The 18,052-nt window shown below is 41.7% G+C and overlaps 1 protein-coding gene across 1 annotated transcript in view; it reads right to left on the minus strand.

Moving 5' to 3' along the window:
* LOC118857688 overlaps positions 1-18,052 on the minus strand; it is a 202,180-nt gene that overhangs the window by 95,988 nt on the left and 88,140 nt on the right. The window contains 5 exon segments of the mRNA XM_036768262.1: positions 1,237-1,286; positions 9,023-9,134; positions 10,065-10,219; positions 13,546-13,683; positions 14,581-14,674. Coding sequence (XP_036624157.1) covers positions 1,237-1,286; positions 9,023-9,134; positions 10,065-10,219; positions 13,546-13,683; positions 14,581-14,674 — 549 coding nt within the window.

Below are 18,052 nucleotides of genomic sequence, written 5' to 3' on the forward strand. Positions count from 1 at the left end.
ATACATTAACACACATATTTATACACATATAAAACCATCAACACTTAGAAGGCTAAAGGGATATACATGTGTATATGTATGTATGTATGTATGTATTATAGTATATATATATGTATACACGTATCCACACATCAAAGCATTGACACTTAGAAAGCTAAAGGGATATACACATATGCACATACACACACACACACACAAATACAGACCCAGGTCTGACCCCTTTGTAATGCAGAAGGAAGAAGGGAAAATAGGCTTGGCCTATATTAAGTTTAGTTTAGATCTAAAATAACGAGAAATCCTGTGTCAAAATACATCTCATAGGCTACCCTAGAAAATTCGACGGAATCCCCTTTCCACCTTTTAAAGGAGATCTTTCAAAGGAGAATAGACACACATCAGTTGTTTGTTTCAATCCAACACTTATTAGAGGAAGAGGCAAGGGTAGGATGGGCAGTTAAAGGCCAAAGGAATCTTTGAATTTTAGCAGGAACTATTCAGATGATTAATTTAACTAGATGCATGGGATAGAAGAGGTGGAACAGCATGAATTAAGTGCTTACTGTGTGCCTTATAGAACCTGATGGTGAATGCTATACAATGTAGAAACATATTCTTTTATTTGCAGTTAGTGAAAAAAGTCTGAAGACTGGTAATTGCCCTCATTCCCCTCCATGTAACCAAAGTGTCTTTATATATATTAATCTAAAGGTAACAAGGTAATGAAATGGCACCCAAAGCAAGCAAGATGACCCCTGACCTCAAAAAGTTTACATTCCAACAGTGAAAGACAAAACATGTAGGAAAGTGATGGCCAAGAAGGTGTGTTTTGATGATAGGAAGGGTAGGGGGAGGAAGGGGAGAATACATAGGAATCTAGTTAAATGTAAATTCCTAAATTTTACAAGTACCTCGAGAAGTGTGATGGAGTTCTAGAGAGAGTTAATTGTTAAATTTTCAGTGTGAGCATTCACACCCCAGAAATTGGCAAATGCTACAAATTAGGACTTGACTTAATATTTTGATTATTGTCTAGACTTAAGAAGTGATGGAGAAGATGTTAAGTATGCAGTGTGTACTGTGTGTACTGTGTACATTTTTTTGGAGAGCTGGTTGTTAAAACATTTACCAGAGTATTGATTCCTGCTTGCATCTAAATGCTATCAGTTGCAAGTATATCACAGAACTCACTGGGGTATTATGTGCTGACTTCTATCAAACTCCAAATATGGCACTTACTTCTGACAGTATTCTACAATCAATTCCCGCTTGACTTTCCCAATTTCATCCTGTGACAAAAGAAAATATTTCCTTTATTAGATAAGTCAACCGTACTTGTAACCTGCAACTGCCTGTATTCGTACACAGACTTAAAAATCTCTCAGGAATGCTGAATTCCTCTTTCTCCAGGAAATGATGTTGATAATCACCTAAGTAGGACTTCTTTCTAATATACCCCTGCTATCATGTGTTCTGGGAGGTCATTTAATAAATCTATGGCATTTCTTACTTGTTGAAAAGCTTCTGCCTATATGAACCCTCTGCTTGTTTTTCTTTTCTTTTCTTTCTTTCTTTCTTTTTTTTTTTAAGGCAATAGGGTTAAGTGACTTGCCCAGGGTCACACAGCTAGTAGGTGTCTGAGTTCGGATTTGAGCTCAGGTCCTTCCTTCCAACTCCAGGGCTCTATGCATTGTCCCTCCTCTCCCTCCTTTACAATTAATCAGCGACCAAGAATAAATGAATGAGAAATGATAAAATATTTATTTAATGCTTACCATGCTCCAGGCACTATGCAAAGCACAGGGATACCAGTACAAGCAAGAAAGACAGCACTCAGGGAGATTTCTTTCTAATGGAGGAACCCAACAAATAAAGAAGAGCTGGAAATGGTGTTGAAGGGGAGGCAGAATGTGCATAGCAGCACGGTTTGGAAATAGCCAGGAAGTAATGGGAGCTTGGTAATGAGCAAGAGAAGGTAAAAAGTCATCTGTCATAGACCAGTAACCCTGGGGCAGAGTCCATGTGTTTCTGGCAGGAGGAGGTGGAGTAGAAAGGTTGGAGAGAAAGCAGCATGGTCTGGTAACTGCTGTCAAGTGGGGTCCTGGTTGCAAGCAAGATCAGACTTACCTCTCAGAGCCCACAGACCCCAGGGTAGAGTCCAGATGGGAGATTCCAGTGGGAGAGGGTTAGACACGGATAGAGATACAGTTATAGATGTAGCTAGATATAGATCAGAGGTTCCCAAACTTATTTGGCCTACTGCCCTCTTTAAAAAAATTACTCAACACCTCCCCCTCCAAATCTTCTTTCTTTAACCCATTAATGGTTTTGTTTCTTTTTATAATTTGCATCATTTCAAAAACAAATAAAATATATACATTTTTAAATGATACATCTTCAATATATTAATTTAATGTAAGCTTGTGGGTTTTCCTGCATTGAAATTTTGATGATGCAATATTACATTATGCAACTATATAGTATCATATTGTAAACAAGTCATTACAAGCACATATTCCTGCCAATGCATGCTGGACCTCCTGACAATGCACAGCATGCTAGCCTGCCAACACTTGCTTGTTAAGACCTGTTGGTGGACTTGACCACTGATGGGTCATAACTTGCATTTTGTGTGTTTATTTGCAAAATAATGTAATCACTAGGACTTTAACTCTATTATGCAACAGATGAAACATGTACAGACAGTTTTACCAAGATTTTCTTATTTTCTCTTCTTTCCTTATGCTTTCACTGGCCCCTTATTTTTATTTAATGCCCCTTAGTTGCACCCAAGGCTACTACTGCCCATTTGGATCATTCCAGTGCCCCCCAGGGGGCAGTATTGCCGACTTAAAGGCAGAATGTCATAGTGGCTAGATAGCTGACCTTGAAGCTGGGAAGGCTTGGGTTCAAGGCTGGTCTCTGACACATACTCACTAGGTAATCCCTGACAAGTCATTTAACCTTTCAGTGAGTATCCCAGGTAGCTCTCTGAAGACCCTAAATAGCAAAGCAGGTGCTCAACAACATTAGTAGGGGGAGCTTCCTCACTGGAAGTGCCTTATACCTATGAAGATACAGGTTTTATACACACACACACACAACTATAGACACATACATATGCATATGAATATATATATACACTGTACACATACATACATACATTTTTGCATGTCTTTGTGTTTATGTATATATGTATACATATATACGCACATTCATACTATATATGTGTATGTGTCTGTGTGTATTCTTCTCCAAAAGAAAATGTTTGGTTATTTCTTGTTGGTAAATTAATGTGGATTTCAGTAATTTCCATGTTTTTGTTGCAGTTTTGGAGTGCTGGGAATGATTTCATCTGTGTAGAGGAGTCCTGGTATGGAAATTCTGTCCGAGAATGTAGATCAAAAAAAAATCATTGGATACTTATGTTCCTAGAGAATTGTTTGAAGGACTGAAAAATTAAAGTGACTTTTCCATAGTCATGCAGCTAGTATGTGTCAGAAGTAGGGCTTGAAATCAGTTCTTTCTTGTTCCAAGGCTGTTCCTCTATCTACTATGCCATCCTGGCTGTTCCACAGTACAATTTGAAAAATAAATAAAACTAAGAACAAAGTAAGCATCTTAATTATATGGATGATAGAATATCAGGCTAAAAGGACCCATAATATACACAAAAATGTAGCTCAGCATCCTATCACGTTGCTAAAGATGAAATCATGAGAAAAAAGTATTAAAAGCCCAAAATTCTTTAGAACCCCTTCATTTTGTTTTTTTCTTTTTTTCTTTAATATATTTAGTTTTCAGCATTGATTTTCACAAAAGTTTGAATTACAAATTTTCTCCCCATTTCTACCCTCACCCCCACTCCAAGATGGCATATATTCTGGTTGCCCTGTTCCCCAGTCAGCCCTCCCTTCTGTCACCCCACTCCCCTCCCATCCCCTTTTCCCTTTCTTTCTTGTAGGGCAAGATAAATTTCTACACCCCATTGCCTGTGTATCTTATTTTCTAGTTGCATGCAAAAATTTTTCTTTTTGTTTTTGAACATCTGTTTCTAAAACTTTGAGTTCCAAATCCTCTCCCCTCTTCCCTTCTCACCCACCCTCCCTAAGAAGTCAAGCAATTCAACATAGGCCACATGTGTGTCATTATGTATAACCCTTCCACAATACTCATGTTGTGAAAGACTCACTATATTTTGCTCCTTCCTAACCTATCCCCCTTTATTGAATTTTCTCCCTTGACCCTGCCCTCCCTTCTATCATCCCCCCCTTTTTTATCTTCTTCTTCCTCCTTCTTTCCTGTGGGGTAAGATACCCAATTGAGTATGTACGGTATTCCCGCCTCAGGTCAAATCTGATGAGAGCAAGATTCACTCAATACCCCTCACCTAACTTCTCTTCTCTTCCTACAGAACTGCTTTTTCTTGCCACTTTTATGTGAGATAATTTACCCCATTCTATCTTTCCCTATCTCCCTCTCTCAATATATTCCTCTCTCATCCCTTAATTTGATTTTATTTCTTTTAGATATCTTCCCTTCATCTTCAACTCACCCTGTGCCCTCTCTCTTTCTGTATATATATATACACACACACACACACACACACACACACACACACACGTATATACATACACACACATATACATACATACACACTCACATATACATATATATACATATATATAGATATATGTATATATGCATATTCCCTTCAGCTACCCTAATACTGAGGTCTCATGAATCATACACATCATCTTTCCATGTAGGAATGTCAAGAAAACAGTTCAACTTTAGTAAGTCCCTTGCAATTTCTTTTTCTGGCTCTTTTTCTTGATTACCTTTTCATGCTTCTCTTGATTCTTGTGTTTGAAAGTCAAATTTTCTATTCAGCTCTGGTCTTTTCACTGAGAAAGCTTGAAAGTCCTCTATTTTATTGAAATTCCATATTTTGCCTTGGAGCATGATATTCAGTTTTGCTGGGTAGGTGATTCTTGGTTTTAATCCTAGCTCCATTGACCTCCGGAATATCATATTCCAAGCCCTTCGATCTCTTAATGTAGAAGCTGCCAGATCTTGGGTTATTCTGATTGGGTTTCCACAATACTCAAATTGTTTCTTTCTGGCTGTTTGCGGTATTTTCTCCTTGATCTGGGAGCTCTGGAATTTGGCGACAATATTCCTAGGAGATTTCTTTTTGGGATCTATTTGAGGAGGTGATCTGTGGATGCTTTCATTTCTATTTTGCCCTGTGGCTCTAGAATATCAGGGCAGTTCTCCTTGATAATTTCCTGAAAGATGATATCTAGGCTCTTTTTTTGATCATGGCTTTCAGGTAGTCCAATAATTTTTAAATTATCTCTCCTGCATCTATTTTCTAGGTCAGTGGTTTTTCCAATGAGATATTTTACATTGTCTTCCATTTTTTCATTCCTTTGGTTCTGTTTTATAATATCTTGATTTCTCATAACGTCACTAGCTTCTACTTGCTCCAGTCTAATTTTTAAGGTAGTATTTTCTTCAGTGATCTTTTGGACCTCCTTTTCCATTTGGCTAATTCTGCCTTTCAAGGCATTCTTCTCTTCATTGGCTTTTTGGAGCTCTTTTGCCATTTGAGTTAGTCTATTTTTTAAGGTGTTGTTTCCTTCAGTGTATTTTTCAGTATTTTTTTGGGTCTCCTTTAGCGAGTCATTGACTTGTTTTTCATGGTTTTCTCACATCCTTCTCATTTCTCTTCCCAATTTTTCCTCTACTTCTCTAACTTGCTTTTCCAAATCCTTTTTGAGCTCTTCCATGGCCTGAGACCAGTTCATGTTTTTCTTGGAGGCTTTTGTTGTAGGCTCTTTGACTTTGTTGACTTCTTCTGGCTGTGTGTTTTGGTCTTCTTTGTCACCAAAGTAAGATTCCAAAGTCTGAGACTGAATCTGGGTGCGTTTTCGCTGCCTGGCCATGTTCCCAGTCAACTTACTTGACCCTTGAGTTTTTCAGTGGAGTATGACTGCTTGTAGACTAAAGAGTTCTATGTTCCAAGCTTGGGGGGATGTGCCAGCTCTGCCACACCAGCACTCCTCCTTCCCCAAGAACCCCCAACCCGGACTGGACTTAGATCTTCAGCAGGCTCTGCACTCCTGCTGTGATCCACCACTTAATTCCTCCCACCAGGTGGGCCTGGAGCCAGAAGCAACTGCAGCTGTCTGTAGCTGCCCCACCTCTGCTGCCCCAGGGGCAGTAGCCAAACCACGAACTCCTTCCACTCCCGCAGCTTTTCCCACTAATCTTCTCTGTTGTCTTTGGTGTTTGTGGGTTGAGAAGTCTAGTAACTGCTGCAGCTCACTGATTCAGAACGCTAGGGCACGCTCTGCCCAGCTCCTGGTCTGGTTGGTCCGCGCCGCCCACGTTGGGCTCTGTTCTGCTCCGCTCTGCTCCGTTCCCAGCTCTGTGTGGGATAGACCTCACCCAGAGACCATCCAGGCTGTCCTGGGCTGGAGCTCTGCTTCCCTCTGCTATTTTGTGGGTTCTGCCGTTCTAGAATTGGTTCAGAGCCATTTTTTATAGGTTTTTGGAGGGACTCAGCAGGGAGCTCATGCTAGTCCCTGCTTTCCAGCTGCCATCTTAGAACCCCGTCATTTTGAAGATGAAGAAACTGAGTTAATGGCAGATCCAGGACTAGAACTCTGGTTTCCTGACTTCCAGTAAATGATTATTTTGTCATGTTATGCCATTTTCCTTTTCTTTGCAAGCCGTAACATTTAATGTTGCTGTTATTCAGTTGTTTCAGTCATGTCCGACTCTCAGTGACTCCATTTTGGAGTTTTCTTGGCAAAGATATATAAAGGCAATCAGTGCATGGAAAGATCTTCCCCTCCCATTTGAGTGGACTTCAGGGGCAGGGCTCTCAGGGTCCTGGGGGGAGTGGCTAGGACTGGAGCCAATGGTAGGTGCCTGAGTTTCGGTCCATGTGATGACATGAAGCCTGTGGTGGAAGGAGCTTGCTGAACGGTTGGTGCAGAGCTAAGAGGCAGTTGGTGAGGCGGTTGGTGAGAGCAATTAAGAGCTGAAGGAGAGAGGAAGCAGTCAGCTAGCTGGAACACAGCTTGGAGATTGCAGCAGAAGTGGCGGATGGCGTCAGGCACTACAAAAAGGCAGGACTGACCCTCGTGGAGACTGGAGAGTGCTGAGCATGGGCTTGAGGCCAGTGGGTGGTCTTCTTGCTGGAGGGCCCTGGCATTGGCAGGGGGGAGTGCCAGTATGACTTGGCTTGCTGCCATAATGTTTTTCTGTGGCCTCCTGGTCACTATTGTGAGATGGGCATACTGGTTTTGGAAGGTTCTTGCCAGGATGTCGAATTGGGGACACTGGTCCATGGGTCTGCTACTTTTGAGTTTCAATAAATGCTTTAACTCCTCTGCCTTCTACTTAGAGAATTCCTTGTATCCTGCGATTCTGGACCATTCAGGCATATTCATGGTTATCTTTGAAGTCATGAATTCTGCCTTAATGATATAAGATACAGGAGCAGTTTTCCATTTCCTTTTCCAGCTCATTTTATGATGAGGAAATGAAGCAAACAGGGTTAAGTGACTTGTTCAGGGTCATACAGCTAGTAAGTGTCTAAGGCTGGATTTGAACTCACAAAGATAAGTCTTCTTGACTCTAAGTCCAGTGCTCTATCCACTGGGCCACTTAGCTGCCCCCATAACATTGATAAGAGTGATCAATATAATGTCTCTTTAAGCATTTTGTAAAATAATTTTCTATAATTGTTGGTAATCAAATTAAAGAGGCTGTATATATTTCTTACAATCTCCAATATCCCATCTCCTACTTTAACCTGAATTTTTTAGGCATTGTTCAGATTAGACTGTTAGATTCATTGCTATAAATTAAGATTTTAAATAATTTTGAAATTAAAATTATTTTGATGTTTTTCATTTTACATCACAGTAATTTCCAGATATATTCCCTTCCCCCAGTAAGCGTTCCTTTGTAAATGAAACCAATGAAAACAGGACCCACATTTGGCAGTATGCAACATTCTGCATGTTTAATTCCCCATCACTCCTAAGGAAGGTGGGAGGTGTCTGTCCTCATCTCTTTTCCAAGCCCACATTGGTCGTTAGAATTACACAGCATTCACTGTTGGTTTAGTTTAGTTGACTTCCTGTTCTTTTTTGTTTGCTTGTTTTTTGGAGAGGGGAAGGCAGGGCAATTGGGGTTAAGTGACTTGCCGCAGGTCACACTGCTAGCAAATATGTCAAGTGTCTGAGGCTGGATTTGAACTCAGGTCCTCCCGACTCCAGGGCCGGTGCTCTACTCACTGCACCACCTAGCTGCCCCCAACTTAGTGTTCTTTTTATCAACATTATTATAGCCATTTTGGATATTGCTTTCCTGGTTCAGCTTACTTTCTTCTGCGTCAGTTCATATAAGTTTCCCCATGTTTCTCTAGTCCTCAGCCACCTTTTTTTTTTTAACGGTGCAACAACATTCTACTTCATTCAGATACCGCAGTTTGTTCATGCTCTCTACATGTTATTAACTTTCGAAGCCCGGTACTTGCCCATAAATAGATGGGTTTGTACAAGCTATATTCCTGGTAATGAGTTCAATAAGTAAACTAACATCGCCTGTAAAATGGCTGATAATCTCTGAAGCATCACGAATGTTAGGAGTCAGTGTCGTCAAGCTGAAAGCAGGTAGTTCTGTGGATATGGGCTAGGCCTAGAATCAGGAAGGCCTGAGTTCAATGCCAGCCTCAGATGCTCACTGGCTGCGCTGCCCTGTGCCAGTCACATAACCTCTTTTGGCCTCAGTTTCCCTAACTGTAAAATGGAGATGATAATAGCAGCTACTTCCCAGGGTTCTTATGAGGATGAAATAAGACAATATCTGTAATAAAACTTCTTGACACACAGTAGGCACTGTATAAATGTTCATTTCCTTCCATTCCCCAGATATAAATCCTCTTGTTGTTGTTAAAAGCCCAAAACAAATGAAAGCCCTCCGCCTTTCACTGCAGACTCACAGACTTCTTCACTCGCTTGCCCATGGTCTGTTTCCTTTGGAGGAAGGTATTCAGCATCATGTCACGCAGTCCCAATTTTTCCAGTTGAATAGACACAAAAGCCTCTGGAGTCCTATCAAATGAAGAGAAACCTCTGAGCTCTGCATAGAAAGTAACTGGATACCATTCAAAAAGCAAATTAGAAACCACTCCAGGCACACAGGAACACTCAAAAACTGGTAAGAGCCCAGTCCACAGACAGGTGCTTCTTTCTCCCTGGCTCCGCACCTGCTTCAAGGAAGCTGTGCTTATTGGGGATGATCATTCCTTCCTTAAAAAACCACCAGAAAGTCGCAGGATCACAGGTTTAGAGCTGGAAGGGGCCTTTGAGGCCACCTAGTCCAACCCTTTCATATATCTCTGAAGCTTGGGGGGGTCCCCTAAACTGATTTGACTTCCCAAGACCAGACACATTAGGCCCAAAGCCCTAAACCCAGCTCAATTTGAGGCAATAGGTGGGGAGATGTGTGCAGTTGGATGCCAGGTCCATAACCTCTTACGACAGCATCACAGGGTCAGAGACCTAGAGCCAGAAGGGCCTCAGAGGCCATGTAGCCCAAACTCCTAATTTTACACGTAAGAAAACCCCAAGATGGTTGAGTGACTCATTCAAGGTCACATAGGTAGTACACAACAGAAGTGGGATCTGAGCCAAAGTCCTTTGACTCCTTCCCCTCCCCACTTTTCTCTACCTCCTGTCCTTGCTCTTCCAGGCAGTTCACACACCCTGCACACCCTGGATCCCTCTGTCCTAGAGGGACTTGGCTCCAGCCCTCAGTTAATATGGCACAGGATTGTGGACTCTACCCCAGCCCCCCGGGGGGGGCGGGGCAGGGGAAGGTGAAGGCGGACCAGCCAGACCAGGCTTCTTTTCTTTTCTTTTCTTTTTTCCCAGAACACTGGTCTTCCTACTGTACAATGGTGGCTACCAGAAAAAAAAAATGTTTTTCATTTAATCAAAAGGACTGATTAGGAACATTTTCCATAATTCTGATGTTAATACCTTTTGGTGGGCTGGGCTCCTGGGAAGGGGTGGATGAGTGAGGCTGAGACTTTGGGGGCTGTGGCCAACGGTGTGCTATCTCTGTCATTCCCGGCGCTGGCACTTCCATGGGTTGAATCTGCCCCATCATGGCTCCTCAGATGAGAACTTTCTCCCTAGAATATTGTAAGGGCTAGATTTCATTAGATAGTCTTGTGGGACTTGGGACCATGAATCCTGGAAAACATCTCCCAGTTGTATCTGCCCTCAGACACCCATTAACCTAACAGGGCCTGGCCATGCTGCCAAGAATGAGATTAAGATAGGAACACTAACCGCCCAGCCCCTTTGCTGCACAAAGAAGGGAATGGAGAAGGCAAGGAAAGAAGCTTTTCCCCTGGTAAAGTACGGCTGAACAAAGGTCTCTCTGAGAGACGCAAACATGGTAAATCACTCAGTAAATACTGCTGACTGACTTAGCCGTTGTCCAAGGTTGGAAACTATCCTTAGGATATGCACCCGGTGCGAGCGAATGAAAGCAAGCTGTACCTGTCCACTGTCATGGGCAAGGTATAATAACAATAATACCAGCAAGAAGAGGGGGAGGGGGCAGAGAGGGAGGAGGGGGAGGGGGAGGAGGAGAGCAGAGAGCCTTTATATAGTGCTTTATGGTTTTTCAAAGCCCTTTACAAATATTATCTCGATTGATCCTCACGAGAACCCTGGGAGGCAAGTACTATTATTTTCCTCATTTTTCAAATCAGGAAACCGAGGCTAAGGGAGTTAAAAGGATTTGCCCATGGTCACATAAATACTAAGTGTCTAAAGCTGGATTTGAACTTAGGTAAAGCATGATGTAGAAAGCAACATCTTCAAAGTTATGAACTGAGCCGTGGGCTGAAAAGTGCTGAATACAATCTTTATATTTATTTTTTCAGTCTTGACATTTTTCTAAACTACTGTCAAACAGAGAGGGAGCATTGCAGAGTGAAAACAGAGATGGACTTGGAGTTAGGAACAGACGGGGTCAAATCCTTCCTCCGAAGCTTACCAATCAAGTGACTATGGGCAAATCAGGTGACCTCTCTGAGCCAACTAACTCTAAGGTTGTAAGGTGCAGATGGATTGCAATCCTTGGTTATGGACATACTGTCTAAAAGACAAAGTTATCACTTTGAAGGAAAGAAGTGAAATAGGGAATTTAATATTGGTTTAGCAAGAAGAAGGTCTGGGCTCTGTTCCTAGACTCAACATTATGAGACCATGGAATCAAAGATTTAGAGCTGGAAGGAGCAATTGAGGTCATCTGAGTGCAACTGTCTCCTTTGACAGATGACAAAGCTGAGGCCTAGAGAGATTTAATAACTTGTCTAGAATCCCAAGGTTAATAAGTATCTGAGGTGATTCTTTCAAACTACAAGACTAGGAAAGTCTCTCTGTTTCTTTCTCTTTCTTTTTCTCTCTCTTTTTTGCTCTTATTCTCTCTCTCTCTCTCTCTCTCTCTCTCTCTCTCTCATTTTCTCCTCCTCTCTCTCCCCCTCTGTCCCTCTCTGTCTCTCTGTCTCTGTCTCTTTCTGGTGGTGTCCAAGGGTTTCATTCGCCCACATCGTGGCACCATGTACTAAACTAAGTGAGGGAAGGGTCACTTTCCCTTTCTCCTTAGGTCCTGTGATCCTGAGAAATGGCCTTGGCTTTTTGGCTCATTTTATCTGTCCTTTTCCAGTTCTAGGTGCAGAGAATGGAGTCTTGGACCTGGGAGCTCAAGTCACAGCAACCCTAGAGCCCAGGACTCCAGGCCAGATGTTGCAACCAGCCCATCAGTAAAGCCCAGAGAAAGCCACAAGCCCAGAAGGACTTTGGAGTTGGGATTTGGTGGGATTAATACTATATTATAGCTAAACTAGGCTGTGAACCAAATCCCCTGCCACAGAGACCAAAGAGGGTAAAGAGAGGCTGGGCTATGCTTCTAGGTGGTGCAGGGAATTTTTGTATGCTTTTACATCTTGCTATATATCTTTGAGGTAAATATTCCTTTGTGAAAGATTGTCTGATTGGTAAGCGTTTACACGGAACCAGGGTGACTCCCTACAAATTAAGGGAACATAATTGGTAAGGCCTTGAACCAATGGCAGAGACTAGCCTCTACCCCTTTCAACCCCCTAAAAGTAAGGAAGAACCTGGGGGAGGAATGAAATGTAACACACCCGGCCTTCAGGCAGTGGGGGTCCAGAGTAGTCACTATTACACTTACACTACTCACTCTGGTGAGGAAACCCCTCTCCAAATCTTAAAGAGCTCTATCTATGTAAAGGAAAGTGTTCCTTCTCATTCTTCACAAGAAGAAAAAAATAAATTAGTCTGACAGTAAAGGACTGAGTAGGAGCCCATGCCAAGACAACCCAGAGTGAAGGAAAGAAGGTAACCTAAGAGGGAAAATCCTGTTAGTGGTTTCCAAACTTATTTCTTCCAAAGACCCTTCGGGCATTTCAGTGTAATAAAAAAAAAATATGTCCTGAATCAGAAGATTAGGTCCCTGAAGAAACTCAGGCAGTGGTCCTTAAAAACAAATTTCTGCGTCCAATTCCTTGTTTAGCTATCATGGTCATCTGTGCTAAAAACAGTTTACCCCATCAGGGCTGGAGGTGAGGCAGGAGGCTCTTACTATATAAACAAGAATTCTATATTCTTTTATTCAAATGAAACAGAAAGAAGCCAAAGAGAAAGGGTGGTATTTACCAAGGTAGGAGGGATGATTCCTTAGTTAATGAACTGAACAGAATCCTGACAGTCCAATGAGCTTCAGTCTATTTGCAAGAATGATTTAGAGAAATCATTTTCATTTTTTTATACCTAAGGTTTAATCTCTCTGCATATACTTCAGGCAAAGATCTCTTCTTCTCTACGTCCCTTCCAAACAAACTTATGTCCTTATGTCCTTTCCCTTCTCTACAGCATTCCCTTTGTTCCACCTTGGTATCAAGAACTCTTGTGTAAGCTATAGTAGGAAAGGTTGGCACTGACCAATCAGGTTACCATCCTGTGAGGGACCTGACATCCTTATCACAGTGATCTGACCTTCTTTTGCTTGCTAGATAATTCTTTTACAATTCATTCAAGTCTGCCTACATTCTTCTTCAGTGAACCTGCAGGAGTAAGAAGCAGTAATAGCTTTTGCTTCTCAGGCTTTATGGGCCAGTAGGAAAATTCATCTCCTTAGGCCTAGATTAATTCTCACATTTTCTTGTGCATCGTTCACATTTGGCCAGTCTCCTAAAGTGACCTATAGAAAATGAATCAATAACCAGCCCATTAAAAGAGAGAAAGAGAAAAAAGAAAAGCAAGAGACAGACTAATAATACAGTAAGAGATGTGGTCATAGATTCATACTTCCTAAAAGAGAAAAACCCTGATTGCAAATAGCCAAACTCCCCAGCTGCAATTAGTTGGCTTCAACTAGTAACAGCACAGCAGTTCTCTGCTGTCTCTAATGCTGTGGACTGACCTGTCTGTCCATGGGGCGGATTGACTGTGGGCTGTGGCAGAACGCGGCCTGCTGGACAGTGACCATCAGAGCATTTTTCTGAGCAGTCTGGCAAGCGAGAGTCACTTGCATGTTTTCCACTCCTGAATGGAACAAGAGCTGAAGGAAGAAAGTATGAGAAACACTGGGAAGTTGTTCTCCAATCACAAAAGAAAAGGTAGGATGATGTGTGCCAGCTGTTCACTGTGTAGGAAACATTTCCTGACCTTTAGAAATAGTGCTGATCCAGGTCTCAAGCCCCGGGGCTGTATTTAGAGCAAATGATCTCTCAGGCAGCCTTAAGCACTGATTTCAGTTCGTGGCAGTTACCCAGGTCTAATTTTTCCCAAAAGCTGCAAATTTGACTCAGGTTCCTTTGAGGATACTGGACAAATTCTGAAAGATTTATATCCAGAAATAGGCTGCCATGCAGAATAAAGCAACCCAGATCATGTTAATGTTTAATCTCTTCTTCCTCTTCCCACTGTCCCCAACGAAGAGCCAAGAAAGTGCTCCTGATGAGCCAGAGAGAAATGAACTCCAGTAAGTTTCTTGTATTCAATTCAATTTAACAAACACTTTATTAAGCACCTACTATATGCCAGGCTTTCTACAAGGTGCTGGGGATGCAGAGAATGAAAATGAAAATCAGAACCTGCTATCAAAGAGCTTCCATTCTACTGTATGATTTAATAAACTCAGTTAAAAGTCTCCCAAAATAAATTCATTTTTAAAAGGCAGTTAAAAAAAGGTGTTTGGAAACACACGGTGTATTTTTAATGCCCAACAGGAATTCCTGCCACAGTTATTACAATATTTGTGCAAGAAAATTGTGCCAAACTACAAGAAATATAAAAACAGTACATAATTATATTTGTTGAACTTTTGGGAGCTGTGATTACAAGAGGGAATTAAAATTCTGGGGCTAAAATAACATGATTCTGGTCATGGGCAACATGCATGTGGCTGCTTAGTTCACTTTGACTTCTTTTGGGTGAAAAAAAAAAAACAGTTTACCTGAAAAATGCTTTCCTTTTTGTGAAAACTGAATTTTCCAATATGATTATCATCCACCTCAGAGATGGCCAGTTGAAGTGTAGAGGGAGCATATCTACAAGGAAAAAAAATAAATGTAAACTAGTCCCATTGATCTGATTTATGTCATTAATGGGAAATACACATGTAAGTTAGTCTAAAGAATAAATGACTTGACTCCTCTATCTGGAGAACGATGTTATTACCTTTATTTATATATTTATTGGATTTATTACTTATGCTTTTTCCCAAAAGTCTTCAGAGAATTCAAATATACCATATTAGTCCAAATATATGTTGTGTTCAATTGTTTAGTCCTGTCCGACTCTTTGTGATCCGTGGACCATAGCACGCCAGTACTGTCTCTGGGGTTTTCTTGGCAAAGATACTTGATTAGTTTGCCATTTTTTTCTCTGGTGGATTGAGACTAAGAGATATAAAGTGACTTGCCCAGGGACTCACAGTTAGTGAGTGTTTGAGGCCAAATTTGAACTCAGGTCTACCTGACTCCAGGCCCAGTACTCTAGATACTGAGCTATCTAGCTGTCTCCAAGGCAAACAGATGTTAAGTGACTTACCCAGGGTCACACAGCTAATGCATCTGAGACTGGATTTGAACTCACAGGCCCAGCACTCTATCCACTGGGCCATCTAGCTGCCTTCCATATACGCTGCCCCAAATATATGCTATACCCCTAAAATGAGATCTCATTGGAAAAGCAATAATACTGAAAAATAATTCTATAAAATTATAACTTCTTTTTTTAAAGCATTGTTCTATTTCAAAGAAATCTGCTGTTTTTTCCTAAAAGTAATGTTTTGTTTTGTTGTAAAATAGAGGTGGGGAGTCTTGTCAGCCACTATGTTGTAATTTGTGCTTCTTGCCCCATCCACTGCAGCACTTGATGCTTCCATTCCAGGAAAATCCTATCCAAATTAATTGTAGAATTAATAATAATAACAATAATAGTTAATATTTATTTATTTGCCTTAGGGTTAAAGCAAAGTCCTTCACATATACGACCTCATTTTATCCTCATGACAACCTTGTGATGGAGGAGCTTGGTTTTATATCAAAAGCTGAGAGATGCAGGGTTTCTTAACCTGCTGTCCACGAACCCATGGGATTCGTGAACTTAGAAAAAAAAATCAATTTAATTTTCATTAACCTTTGTTTTCCTTTGTAATCCTATGCATTTTAATTTTACGCATTTAAAAACTATTTTGAGAAGGAGTCTATAGGCTTCACCAGAATACCAAAGGGATCCATGATGCAAAAAGGTTAAGAATCCCTGGTTCTATAAATCCCAGGTGTGATACCTGTGAAACAGGTGACACGTACCCACCCCTTCCCTTGTCATATTCCTGTAGTATCTTCCACCCTTCCTGTTACCTTTATTCCACCATCTCCGGTATGTACTTAGCAGACACACCAGTGCTAAAAACAAATGAAATCTTATCCCTTCTTCTCCCAGCTGTGTGCCACAATCCTTCCCTGTCCCCTACCAGCCTGGGCTGGAATCCAAGTTCTCTGGCACTCTAAACTACGAGGTACCGACTTTTCCACCACCCAGAAAGATGAAACACCCCCTACTACTACTCCATTTTGAAGACAGAAAGCACTTTGACCCCCAAACTTCAGTGAGCTTTTCAAAGATGAAGAAGTGAAAATAAATCACCATTACTTCTCTTATCTATCCCTTCACTTTGTTTTTGGGAAAGCTTCATTCATTTGCAAAACTTGGGAACTTGACTTCTCCATGGGAGACATAGGTACTTAATAAGTAAGTGTTAGTTGAACTTTGTCCCAGGGTTAGTGCTCTACTTCCCACTCACAAATATGTAGCAAGTACTTCTGGGCCCCTGGGCCTTCAGAGCTCCCTTCTCTACTTTTCCATTCTATGACACTGAGTTCTCTGGAGCCAATATGTAGCAATTAACTATGTGAAATGGCGTTCTGGGGTACGCTCAGGGTGTCTCTGAAAGCTCTTCAAATGTGAAAGGGCTGAGAAACCTGCTTCTGGGAGACTTGTGGTAACATGGAATGGAGGTGCTTTGAAAAGATTGCGGAACAGGCATTACTATTCTATAATTGGTGCCCATATGCTTACCATGGTTTAGGAGAAGCTTCCTTTCAATTGGCTAACTAGCCAGAGCTACAAGTATCTTCAAAAATACCTGTGTCAGCCTTATCTCATTGCCTGTATGGCTGCACTCAAGTAGTGTGTCTCTTTTGCTGACAATGGCTGGTGAGAAACGATGCCATCAGGGCCCTCCCCAGTAAGGCCAATGTGTGGCCCTGAGAAACGGCCCATGGTCACTGGCTTCTCAGTTCTGTTTTTTTCTACTCTAGGTGAAAGAGTCAAGAAATGTCAAAGGAGTGAGAATCTGGGCTTCATGGTGTCTGGGTTAGAGATCAGTTCAGCTTCAGTGCCAAGAGGAGGAAGGAGTGACATCTGGGACCTAGCCAAAGGGTGGCTGAGATGAAGACTCGTCTGGCACTCATGTTGCAGGTGGATGTGAACTTGGTGGGACCAATGTAATGTAAGAACTGAGCCAAGTTAGAGCCTCAGCTTCTCAAGAGACTGAGGTGAGATATAGTATATCCCTGAGGCACTAGGGTGGGGGTGGGGACTTTTATATTTTATATATTGCTATAAATATCCCTTTCTAAAAGCTAGTAGATATTAAATGGTTAAATAAAACTGGGGTGCTGGTCACTGGCACGTAGCAATGGTGGAAACACAGCTGGCAGGGCCTCCAGATGATGGTAGTAGAAAAGGACCAACCCTCAAACCCTCGGGATACTCCTGGCACCCTGAGGGCAGATGTAGTCTGCCTGTCTCTGAGACAGTGGCCCAGAACATACTTGCTACATATTTGTAAGTGGGAAGTAGAGAAATAACCCCGGGACAAAGTTCATACTCTTTGGAAATGGGAGCTCTACATTACTTGCTCCACTCAGATTTTATCAAAGCCACATTTTTAGGTAAAGTATGGCCCATGACCTGTATTCAGACCAATTCAGTGCTTTAAAATAATATTAATTTCAATGTAATGTAGCCAAATGACTAAACGTCACTTAAATCTACAAACTCCCTTTCTGTAATGCAGGACATCCCAACAAGTCATCACAATCTACCAGGTGATCTCTACTAGCTTGCTATATGGGACAATGGACAGAAGATAGGATCTGGAGTCCAAGGATCTGGGCTCAAATTCCCATTCGGACATTTGCTTACCCTCTGACACCTTGGGTAAATCATGCATACACTGTGGACTTAGGAGTAGATGAATTCTGAGTTCTTTTCTGTATAATCCTTTGATCTTTGCCATTGATTTATCCTGTAAGATCCTGTTTTCTTCTCTCCTCTCCCTCCCCTTTTTTCTCTCTTTCTCCCTCTCCCCCTCCCACCTTCCACCCCCATTCTCATGGCAGTCACAAAACTTTAGG

This window comes from Trichosurus vulpecula, chromosome 7 (genome assembly GCF_011100635.1).
Source record: "Trichosurus vulpecula isolate mTriVul1 chromosome 7, mTriVul1.pri, whole genome shotgun sequence".
Lineage (NCBI taxonomy): Eukaryota > Metazoa > Chordata > Mammalia > Diprotodontia > Phalangeridae > Trichosurus > Trichosurus vulpecula.